Source organism: Mytilus californianus, unplaced genomic scaffold (genome assembly GCF_021869535.1).
Source record: "Mytilus californianus isolate M0D057914Y unplaced genomic scaffold, xbMytCali1.0.p SCAF_6, whole genome shotgun sequence".
Lineage (NCBI taxonomy): Eukaryota > Metazoa > Mollusca > Bivalvia > Mytilida > Mytilidae > Mytilus > Mytilus californianus.
The window spans coordinates 82938529-82951517 of record NW_026262712.1 but is presented as its reverse complement, the minus strand read 5'-3'; the positions used below and the strand labels follow the sequence as shown (position 1 = coordinate 82951517).

Sequence of the window (12989 nt, the reverse complement as noted above, 5' to 3'; positions counted from 1 at the left end):
TCAAAACCCTTATTCATTTGCAAATTAACCTTATCTAAATGTCCACTCCTTGATTTTTTTCTGAGAAATATGTTTTGACCATTTTTTTTCAGATTTTAAATGTACAAAAAAAATCTGTGTGGTGAGGTTTTACTGTAGTCAGTATTTGAACATTGTTACATATACATGTATCATACTTATGATTAAGTTTACATAATAAGCTAAGAACTGTTTCACTTTAACTAGTGTTATAATGGAGATATGAATTATCATTACGACCATCATTGTTTGTAGATGTTTTCCCTTATAGAAGACATTTTTGGATGATGGGCAACATCTTTTTGCTTCAATTTCAAATTATCCTTTGTTTTCTGTGAGCGGTTTCATTTTTTTGAATTCTTTTATTTTTTGGAGCATCATTTTACTTGGATTGAGGAAAAACTGTGTTCTAAAGATAATTGATTTCACTGTTTTAACAAATTCTGCTTACAAGGCAATACATAATTTGTATTTTGTTAAACACTCAAATTCATGGTTCATCTGTATCCACAAAACGCATGAAAATCAGTACCAAGAGAATAATTTGTATTTATTAGCACCATATATCATATATTTCTAATATTTTCAAATCCCATCCCCCTTTTTCTGATGTGTTATACATGGATCACTTACAATGTGTAGCTAACCATTCATTGTAGTCTACACTGGGAGGTAACGCAACTAATTTGTAGAAATCTGCATCTGTAACTCTTTCACGTACACAACTGTCTTCTAAATATTGTCTCGCTTCTTCTGGAACTGGGGGAGTAGGGGAGTCTTTTGAATTATCTTTCCTCCTCCCCTTCCTGAAAAATAAATAAAAAAATATTCAACTTTTGCATCACTTATATTTAGAAATCATCAAATTTGATTTTGTTGCTAATTTTTTAAATTGTGATACAGGCAAGCAAAATGTCAATTAAAAGAGAACTTCTCTACCTAATTTTATTAAGCATTTAGTGGCTGGTTTAGATAACTTTGGTTGTCCAGATAACTTTATATAAACTTTGCTTTGTCTGCCATACTATCTTGGTCATGTAAACTATCACAAATTTAAACAGCTGTTGTAAAGTTCACAAAAAGATCAATATCCAGTACATAGAACTTGTATACATATACATATTAGTAAATAAGTATCAAATGTGTCTGAATGAGTCTTCTCTCGCTTAACATGCGACCTATTTCATAAAAGTTCTATTAGAACTGAAGCATCTATGACCAAATAATAAAAAAGTATCCTACTTTAACCTTAAATGATCATAAATATAATAGATTATCTGATTACTGTAGATAAAATCAATAGAGTATCACATTATATACAAATAGTACCCACCATATGTCAATAGTTAATGTATATACAATACAAATATACAAGTCACATGTCAAAAAAATGTTATTGATATCTATATAGATATGTATAGTTTAGTTGGATAGTCTGACCTTTCTGTAAAATCTTTTACTTCTCAGTTAGAGGTAAACTGATGAGTTTTATGCCATTTTCTACAAAAAATAGCAAGTTTTTCTTCTAAAGACAGTTGTTTTTTTTTTTTAAATAACAAAATAACCATCTCTAAGAAAGTACTTGAGTGGACCCTCTTTATACTGATACACAAGTTGTGTTTATTCCATAAGAGAAAAAAAAGCAACAGTTTGTGTGTCCCTTTACAGAGTGATTATCTAAACCCCTCTACTTTACCAGTACTAATTAAAAAACACAATAAAATATGTAGCTGTCTAAAATTCTCTTAAAACTATTTATTATAATGTCTAAATACCACACTGTCTTCTAAAATATAAGAAAAACCAATCATATTCATGTAAATTTTGCATTCATCTATTATGAGGTATGGCTACACATCAGAATTGCTTTTTTAACAGCATTACATAGAATGTGAACCAGTAACTTTTGTAATTCAAATTAATAGATTTTTTTCCATTGTCAAAATATATACATGTTATTTGTTCTGATGTTATTTAATGTAAGGGATCAATGAATCTCATTCTTTGGTTGTTCTTTATATTTTTGATCTTATTTACACAATGACTAAACAAGTTCCTTTGTTTAAACATAAACTTATTCAGGCTTATTGATGTGCTTCTGTTTTTCTGCTAAAGCACTAAGTAACATTCGGAACTCTGTCATAATTTTACAAAGAACTAGACACATCAAAGATTTAGGTACTTTTAAACCATTTATAAGATTCTAAATTTAAACTTAAATTTACATGTGCATAGATACATGTATATGACTCAAATTTCCTTGTTGAAAACCTGCAACCTGTAACTCCTAACTACAAAGAAATACATTACTTCCTTTTTAAAAGTTTATTCTTGCAGATAAATATAAGGCTGTTTAAGATTAATACAGAAGGCATGAGAGTTTCAGAAAAATAGGGTTTACCAAAGTTAGTCAGGTAGAGTAGATTTTGAAAAGAAAACCACAAAGAAAATTGAAAGAAACAAGAAAAAAATGAAAATTGAAAGAAACAAGATAAAAAAGATAGACACTAGAGACAAATTACAAAAACAGCCATTATTCCTATCAACTCTTTCCTACTTTTCCGTTCATTAAATCCATGGACAATGAACCCACTGTAGACAAAACCAGTGAGTGACATTAATTCATTAAGTATATTGCCATTTATGGCAAATAAATGTCTCAAATACATAACAATATTGTCCAAAAACACGACTTTATCAATTAACGTAATTCATAAACTTGTCAATCATAAACCTAATTAATCTGTCTCTAATTAAATGCACAATCAAATTAATGCATTTGTAATTGTTTTTCAATAATGTATTTTTACAACACGGAAATAGAGCCATATCAAAATGGACAAGAGGTAAATTGGCAACAAAAACTGCTGAATAGGCAATTTTATATTACGAGACCTACTGCTGTCGGAAGAATGCACAGCAATATATTACTGTAATGACAACAATGGTATGAGAGAAAATCTGTTCAATACATACATGTATTAATTGGTAGGAACGATAACAATCTCAATTATAAGTACATGTACCTACATGTATTATGGCAGTCAGAAAAACAAGCCCGTTAACTGATGAGACTTGCTGATTAAACCATTTTAAGTTTTTAAGTTTTATTGTTTTGCCTAATGTCCAGTGGCAGATATTTCATGTACGTTCCTGAATATCTTAAAAGTTTGTTTGATTGCTTAATTGTTGTTTACTTAATATCCAGTGGCAGATATTTATGTACATTCCTGAAGATTTAAAAGTATGATTGATTGCTTGATTGTTCTTTGATTAATGACCAGTAGCAAATATTTCATCAATATTCAGTTATATTTTTCTATGGTTATTGCCCATATCCCTTAATGGAGGAAAAAAAGAATAGACATAGTAGTAACGAAACATAATTCCAAAGGCTAAAAATCAAAATGAACTTGGACTTTCTTTTTGAGAAAATACATTTATCCTTGAAAGAATGAAAGGTTACTCAGACTAAAGCACATCTAACAGAAATAGATGACATTTTTTGTTTATAACAAAAAACTTAAGCTATTGAATTGATATTCATTCAAATGCCAGTTTTTATTTTTCATTTCTGGAAAATATCATTAAAACAATTTTGTAAAGCAATCTGCTAATATTACATAATGTTTAAATATTTTATTGGCTAAAGAGAATGAAGATATCTAGAGTGGTTTTCTATGTAAAATACTTCACAACCTCTCAAAAACATACACTAAAAAAGACATTTCCTTGTGAAAATAATGGAAAATTTATTTTGCAGTTGAAATAAATTGATGGTTTTCGGAGAATAAGCTATTTCTATTATCCTATTAAGAGACCACTTGACAAAAATAATTCAATATCTTCTTTGAGGAATAACACTTCTGGGGAAAACACAAGGAAACGAAGAAACAAGCTAATGCCGCTGAACAAATCTGATCTTAAAGCAGATTACCAAAGTCAACAAGTAGATGGATATACGCTTGACCAAATAAATAAAATAATTTTCCTCCAGATTATAATAAAACATGTAAATTCATGCATAAAAATCATCAAAAGTAGATAATATGAAATAGACATGTATTTAAACATTATATTTATGTATAATAATGATTATATACAAGATCAGTGACCTTTGCCCTTAGGGCACACATCTGGGGTCATGACCTTGGTCAGTTACATATTATTTTGAAAAGTGACCATAGCTATATAGTAAACTGACCTACACTGTAAACAAGTTGTGTACACTATAATACCACTTGACCACTTCCAAAAAGTAAATACTGGTCAATCTTTTGTCCATCTAAAGTCATCTTCAAAGAACTTATCTAATTTGTAACTCTTTGAACAAACCCTATATTATCTATGAAATTCTCTTTGTATAAAGACTCAACAGCTTCGTAATTATTTGTTTCTTATACTCTCCTTAACAACTAATCTGACTTTTGATTTTTTAGTATCCTTACTAACTTGCTTTCATCTATGATATTGGTGGACAGACTCATTATATAACTTATTCTAATCATTAGACTTTTTTCTTGATGTTTTTTACTTGATGCAGGGTAACCACTTTCACTTATATCACATCTGTTAACCCTTTTCACTACTACTGACAAGATAATTAAATTGTTAATTAGAAAACATAAAATATTTCTTTCTTCACAAATCAATACATCATAGCTTCAAACTTCTACAAAATAATTATATTTGGTCTAATTTTAACTAAAATCACTAAAGTAATGAATCAATCCTGTAACAAGTAAAAGTCACATGTACTTTTATCAATACCAGCAATAGATATATATAACTTTATTCCGATTTTCTTTAAAGAAAGCAGATTCTAATATTTTTGTTATTTTAAACAGAACCAAATATATGATACTTAATCAGTTAAGTAATTAAAGGTAGGGAAAACAAATTCTACATAAATAATATCCAAACAAAATAGCTTCAACCTTAAATTTTTTTTCTTAAACTCTGTATCTTTAGTTTTATAAAAGGCATGTGCTGTATTAGACCTTTGATCACAACATTTTGGCAAGTTAACATAGTCCTTGACAAATGCACTCCATGCTAAGTACTGTTACCAATTTACAGGTCGACAGTGTTAAGTCTTGAGAACTTTTATATATAAATGTACTTATACTCAAGTATTGTGTCATAATAAATCAGAAACAAGACCGTTTAACTAAAGTAAAGATTATTATCATGAAAATAATATTTTATACTCCTTGAAGAAACAAAGACACTTATGGTTCATAGCCGTTCTCAGGAAGTACGAAAACAATAATCAGGAACCATATTTTCTAAAGTTTCAACAGGGCGGTTAATTATTTTTATTTTTGACTATTTAACCATCATGATGCTTCTTTTTCTTTAATATGTTTTTAAGTAATAACTGGACTTAAAATATTTGTAATTAAACAATCTTTTGGATTTCAGTTTATAATTATTTCATTTGACCAATGATGCAAAAAGGATCACAAGTTTTACCAACTTATGAAGTCTTTTCCAGAAAAACAACAGAAATAATGTTATCAATTTGGGAAACAAGTAGAATACACAAGTTGTACTTGAGAAAAGCGTGACGAAAAATTTTATAAGTTCTTCAACATATTGGAAAAGTTGTACTTGAGAAAAGCGTGACCAAAATTTTATAATTTCTTCAACATATTGGAAAAGTTGTACTTGAGAAAAGCGTGACAAAAATTTTATAAGTTCTTCAACATATTGGAAAAGTTGTACTTGAGAAAAGCGTGATGAAAAATTTTAAGTTCTTCAACATATTGAAAAAGTTGTACTTGAGAAAAGCGTGACGAAAAATTTTAAGTTCTTCAACATGTTGAAAAAGTTGTACATGAGAAAAGCGTGACGAAAAATTTAAAGTTCTTCAACATGTTGAAAAAGTTGTACTTGAGAAAAGCGTGACGAAAAACTTTGAGTTCTTCAATATATTGAAAAAGTCAAAGTGTCTGTTAACAGGAAGGACTTCGGTGTCAGACAGCTCTGGGAAGTGCTCACACGTTACAACTCATCACTGTCAAGCTGTTGTCCAATTATGAAGTCATTCTGTTTAGTAGTACCTGAGAGAAGTGTAAGGATAATATATGTTGAACGAAGGGACAGACTGACATAGGGAGGTACAGATGAAGAAATGGACAGACAAACGGAATGAATGCAATAAAGCCCCCAATGCTAGAGTGGGGGTATAATTATATAACTTTTATTCAAAAAAGGTTCAGGCCTTTTTAAATCATTTAAACACTGCAATTTCTAAAAAACATTTTTAATGGTACATTTAACAACAGTTATTTTATATGATCTACACTAAGAATGTTACTTGGTAACATCTTTTCAACGATTTATTTAAATGTCATGTAATGAAATCTAAAAAAAAAACAACAATCATTACAATACCTTTTTCTTATACCATGCATCATGATAAAAGACACACCATCATCGTAAAATTCTTCCAGCCTATGATTAAGGCTTGACATAGCATGGAGCCAACTCCAGTAATTATCGGTGTTATAAACTAACCAAATTACAAAGTCCACAACTTTTCCTATAGCCTGGTAACATATGTTTAAAGTCATACCATGCAAGATCAATAGTAGCAAAGAACAGAGTTAATATTGTATAATTCAACAATCAACCTTTAATAATTTAATATAACTACACAGATATCGTAAATTGTTTAATTTTGTTACCAAGAATAAACATGGAGAGCAATGTATGTAAAATTGCAATGGTTTTCCGACATATGCACTTCCTAATTTGTTTCATTTTATTGGTTAAAATTAACCCAATTCAAAAGAAAAAATATGCATTCAAAATTTCCAACTGTGAAAAGAAATTTAAATAAAACAAATAAAACACCCATCTGTCACCTAAATAACTACCCATAATCATCACATTGTCAATTTTAGAAAATGATCTATGATCTAACTGCTTCATTTTTATAGTCTATCAGCTATAATATGTCTTATAAAGATAATATTGGTTCTTTTTGCTATGACCATCTTTAAATGTGGTAAGAATTATTGACTGTATGACTGAAGAAATAGCAGAAAAATTTCATTTGATCAAATTTCAGGAATTTTTTTAATTAAATTTTTCTATTTTCAATGCATGACAGCCATCTTGTATTGGAATCCATGTCATTTGAGAGTTAAATCCTCTGAGTCTGAGAAATAGCAAAGAATAATGCAGCAGAGAAGAAGCAAAACCGTTCAATCAGCTAATATCACAAAAATAAGATATGAAAAATATGAAGATTTAAGATTGTCAATAAGTAGGATTTCATCCTCTGAATAAGCTAGAACTCATGAGAATAAAACACGAGCTTTTACTGAAAACAAAAAAGATTTATTGGTATAAAACTTCAAATATGACAAGATGTCACAAACAATGATCTAAAAATATCTATAAAATCAAAAATCTATTAACATGTAATGGGAAGCGGTTTATTGCATGTTATAAAACTCTCTAATTACAATCAAAAACAGCTTTTAGTTGAAATAAAACAAAGCAATGATTTTCTCTTTTTGAACAGAATATAATAGCTATTGATTACATAGTTTATCATTGATTGACAATAAAGCAATAGTAAAACACCAATATATTTCAATTTGATTAAAAAGGTAAAAAAGGTAAAAAAGGTTAAATATAAAATTAGGAAATCATGAATGTGTTTTTTTTTTATCTGTTTGTGTGAATAAAAAAACCTTTTTGATTGCATGGTTTTGTTTAGAAACACACAATAATTCATGTTTCTTGACGTACAAGGAAATGAAATACAAAATTTATACTAGATTCATTTGAGAAGATTTTTAAAGTTAAAAAACATAAAACAACTTGTGTAAAATTGTCCTTAAAGGGCAATAACTCCTTAAGGGGTCAATTGACAATTTTGGTCATTAAACTTTTTTGTAGATCTTACTTTGCTGAATTTTTGCTGTTTACAGTTTATCTTTATCTTCAATAATATTCAAGATAATAACCAAAAACTGCAAAATTTCCTTAAAACAACCAATTTAGTGGCAGCAACCCAACATTGGGTTGTTCGGAGTGTCTGAAAATTTCAGGGCTGATAGATCTGGACCTTTTGAACATTTTAACCCAATGTCAGATTTGCTCTAAATGCTTTAGTTTCTGAGATATAAGCCAAAAACTGCATTTCACCCTTATGTTCTATTTTTAGCCATGGCGGCCATGTTTGTTGATGGATCAAAATTTCGGATATAATTCATAAACTAGATTCCTAAAGGAACATTCATTCATAGTTTAGAAGTATTAGGCACAATAGTTTCAGAAGAGAAGATTTTTAAACGTTAGCAAACTTGATGAACACATTTCATAAAATTGTCTTTAAAGGGCAATAACTCCTTAAGGGGTCAATTGACAAATTTGGTCATTTAACTTTTCTGTAGATCTTACTTTGCTGATCATTATTACTGTTTACAGTTTATATCTATCTATAATAATATTCAAGATAATAACAAAAAATCTGCAAAATTTCCTTAAAACTACCAATTTAGTCGCAGCAACCCAACAATGAGTTGTTCGATTCATCTGAAAATCTCAGGGCTGATAGATTTTGACCAATTGAACAATTTTACCCCACATCAGATTTGCTCTAAAAGCTTTAGTTTTTGAGATATAAGCCAATAAAATGCTCCGCAGGGCGCAGCTTGATACGACCGCAGAGGTCGAACCCTGAACAGTTGGGGCAAGTATGGACACAACATTCAAGCTTGATACAGCTTTGCATTTGGATTGTGATTAAATATTTGACACAGCATAGGTTTCTGACACAGAATGAATGTGGTCTAAGAACTTCAAAATTTTAAATTGGACATTCACCTATTATGGTCCAATATCCAAAATCTAAATACATGGTTAGATTCAGCATATCAAAGAACCCCAAGAATTCAATTTTTGATGAAATCAAACAAAGTTTAATTTTGGACCCTTTTGACCTCAATGTGGACAAAGTTGAATACGCGGCCCAAAAATCAAAAATCTAAATACATGGTTAGATTCAGCATATCAAAGAACCCCATATATTCAATTTTTGTTGAAATCAAACAAAGTTTAATTTTGGACCCCGATTTGGACCAACTTGAAAACTGGGCCCATAATCAAAAATCTAAATACATGTTTAGATTCAGCATATCAAAGAACCCTAAGAATTCAATTTTTGTTAAAATCAAACTAATTTAATTTTGGACCCTTTGGACCTTAATGTAGACCAATTTGAAAACGGAACCAAAAATTAAGAATCTAAATACATGGTTAGATTCGGCATATCAAAGAACCCCAATAATTCAATTTTTGATGAAATCAAACAAAGTTTAATTTTGGACCCTTTGGACCTCAATTTGGACCAATTTAAAAACGGGGCCCAAAATCCAAAAACTAAATACACGGTTAGATTCAGCATATTAAAGAAACCCAAGAATTCAAGAATAAAACCCCATTGAAATTGGTCAAGAAATAAGCAATTTATACGAAGTATCTTCTTTTGCACAATACTGTGCAATTAAATATTTCTTGCTATTGCGCAATACTGTACAATTGACAATTTCTTGCTATTGCGCAATATTGTGCTATTGGATATTTCTTGCTATTGCGCAATACTGTGCAATTGAAGATTTCTTGCTATTGCGCAATACTGTGCAATTGAAGATTTCTTGCTATTGTGCAATACTGCTCAATTGAAAATTTCTTGCTATTGCACAATACTTATTATATAATAATTTACACATCCTGTTTGGTGTGTATCTCCTACCATATCATTATTATTTGCTTTTAAATATAAATCAGAAATAACCAACTTAAAATGGAAAATTTTAAAAGAAAAAAAAAATGAAAAAAAAAAAAATCCCCCCCCCACAAATATTTTGAACCCCCTTATGATTCATCACCCCCAAACTCAATCCAAGCCTTCCCTTTGTGGAATGGTACCTTGCAGTACAATTTCAGAGAGATCCATACACTTGAACACAAGTTATTGTCTGGAAACTAGAAAAATGTGTTTTTTGGCCCCTTTTTGGCCCCAAATTCCTAAACGTTTAGGGCAATTACCCCCAAACTCAAACCCAGCTTTCCCTTTGTGATATGGAACCTTGTAGTACAATTTCAGAAAGATCCATACACTTACACACAAGTTATTGTCCTGAAACTAGAAAAATGCTTGTTTTTTGCCCCTTTTTGGCCCCTAATTCCTAAAATATTGAGGCAATTACCCCAATCATCAATCCCAGCCTTCCCTTTGTGGTATGGTACCTCGCAGTACAATTTCAGAGAGATCCATACACTTGAACACAAGTTATTGTCTGGAAACTAGAAAAATGCTTATTTTTGGCCCCTTTTTGGCCCCCAATTCCTAAACGTTTCGGCAATTACCCCCAAACTCAATTCCAGCTTTCCCTTTGTGATATGGAACCTTGTAGTACAATTTCAGAAAGATCCATACACTTACACACAAGTTATTGTTATGAAACTAGAAAAATGCTTGTTTTTTGCCCCTTTTTTGGCCCCTAATTCCTAAAATTTTGAGGCAATTACCCCCAAAAATCAATCCCAGCATTCCTTTTGTGATATGGAACCTTGTGGTACAATGTCAGAGAGATCCATACACTAACACACAAGTTATGTCTGGAAGTTACAAAAATGCTTATTTTTGGCCCCTTTTTGGCCCCTAATTCCTTTACTGTTGGTACCATAACCCCCAAAAACAATCCCAACCTTCCTTTTGTGGTATTGAACCTTGTGGTAAAATTTCATAGAGATCCATTCACTTAAACTAAAGTTAGAGTGCGAAAACCAATGTGTCTTCGGACGACGCCGGACGACGCCAGACGACGACGACGACGACGCCGGACGACGACGACGCCAACGTCATACCAATATACGACCACAAAAATTTTTTTGCGGTCGTATAAAAACTGCATTTGACCCCATATGTTCTATTTTTAGCCATGGCGGCCATGTTTGTTGATGGATCAAAATTTCGGATACAATTTATAAACTAGATACCCTAAGGAATATTTATTTAAATTTTGAAGGTATTTGGCCCAGTGGCTTCAGAGGAGAAGATTTTTTAAATAGTTTACGACGACAGACGACGACGACGACGGACGCCAAGTGATGGCATAAGCTCAAATGGGGCCCTTCGGGCCCGGTGAGCTAATAAGGAGAGGAGCCTGAGATCGAAAAAAACAAGACAGGATAACAAAACAGTTGGATGAAACCGCTGAACTAAATTTGGCCTAATCATCCTGATATTTTCAATCTAACTCAACTGTCTAGAAAACAAATTGTACTGCACTTGATGCAGTGATAGAATCTATATGTTGACAGCAAAAAAAAGGACTGGGATAAACTGCATAGTACAATATGATACTGACATACACATGAATAAAAGCCTGGAAAAACATAAATTATAACAAATCATAGCGGAAAGTACCAGGAAATCTGTTATCTACACACAGAGGAAACTGGTGCATAAACATAGGAAATACAAGGTCAAGATGTAATATAATTAGACTTGAGTAGATGTAAACTGTCATTTTCTCTTTCTCACTCATTAGTTTTATTATTAGGAAGTGCAGGCAGGTTGTCAAGGTTAGGGCAAATTCCAATATTACATGTATTTTGTTAGTGTTCAGAAATAAAAAATTTGAATGAGACAACGAAGTATAGATGGATAGATTTTTGATAAAGATTATTATTTTTTTATTTCAAATAGAGGACCCATTATAGGCAAAATCAGTACAATGGTTAGTTTATGAAGACTGGGACTAGTGTAATAGTCCCTGGTGAAGAATGGAACATATTATGCTATTGAGCATTATAAATTCTCCAAAACAGGACATTTGTTCAATCCCATAACATTACGTGTGTACAAATACATGTAAACCTAAATCAAGGATAACTCAGTGTACTTGTGCAAGACCGAACAGTTTCATAACCTTAGAAGGAAGTGTTCTGATTTTCAGATACTAATCTGTCTACAATCTGATTTTTATCAAGATTACACACTTTCCTAATTACCTAGAGATCATGCAATGTATCACTCTATGTCACATGATCAAAATTATTTAAATGACTTTAAAAAGAAATATTGAAAAATACCAAATCAGGTCCGATATTAACTGTCCTTTAAAAGCCTGGTTAGGACATGTAGGAGAGCTAGACCTTACATACCTAACCTTTTCTGGAACAATTTTGTCATTTTCTTATACTATTTCAATGAAACTTACTCTTCAACATTCAATAAGGACACTGGATTTGGCTTTTTAAGAATACATGGAGATAAAAAAAAATTATGAGAAAACTTTTCTTCTGTCTAACTGCACTATAGTAGCTATACTGCTAATCGTTAGTAAACAACTCCTGATCAATATATTATCTAACATTATCTGAGCCTCAGGTGTCTTGTGGTCAACTCAAGTCCAGTATAAATCCTTGATACTAATTAACTAACCAATCTCATCAATTCAAACCACATGCTCAATAATTGTACATGAATATAAGCTTATCACTGTTAACATACAATAAGCCATGTTTCAACAACAAGGTGGAATCATTTGCTTCGTCCTAGGGCAGATCTGTAACACAACAACCGATCTAGAATTTAAGCTAAAGGACACATGGCTGACATAGCTTAACAAAATATTAAGAAGATTGTTGTCCATGGGACACAGATATGCCACTTGTAATTATTCGGCGAATTCAGCAACTTTTCCATTTATAAAGGGACACAACTCAAGAACGGTGAAAGTGACACTACCCAAATTCAAACTTGATCTATGTTTGGTTGTAATAAGAATTGTGTATTAGTTTTATTATAACATTTGGTTGAGTCAAACTTAGGTAAGAGAAAGGAAAAGGATTTCAGGACTTACTGACGGACAAGGGTAAACCTTTATGTTTCCTTCGCCTAGCTCAGCCAGTAGGGGCATAAAAAATGCCAAATCTGT

The 12989-nt window shown here is 31.1% G+C and overlaps 1 protein-coding gene across 3 annotated transcripts in view; it reads right to left on the bottom strand.

Moving 5' to 3' along the window:
* LOC127705199 (MOB kinase activator 2-like) overlaps window positions 1-12989 on the bottom strand; it is a 57023-nt gene that overhangs the window by 18346 nt on the left and 25688 nt on the right. For 2 of the 3 annotated variants that reach the window (XM_052209522.1, XM_052209521.1), the window contains exon 2: window positions 652-824. In XM_052209522.1, the coding sequence (XP_052065482.1) occupies window positions 652-824 (173 nt within the window). Of the gene's footprint in view, window positions 1-651; window positions 825-6417; window positions 6597-12989 lie in introns of those variants that run through there. The other variant, XM_052209520.1, reaches the window with a different exon arrangement.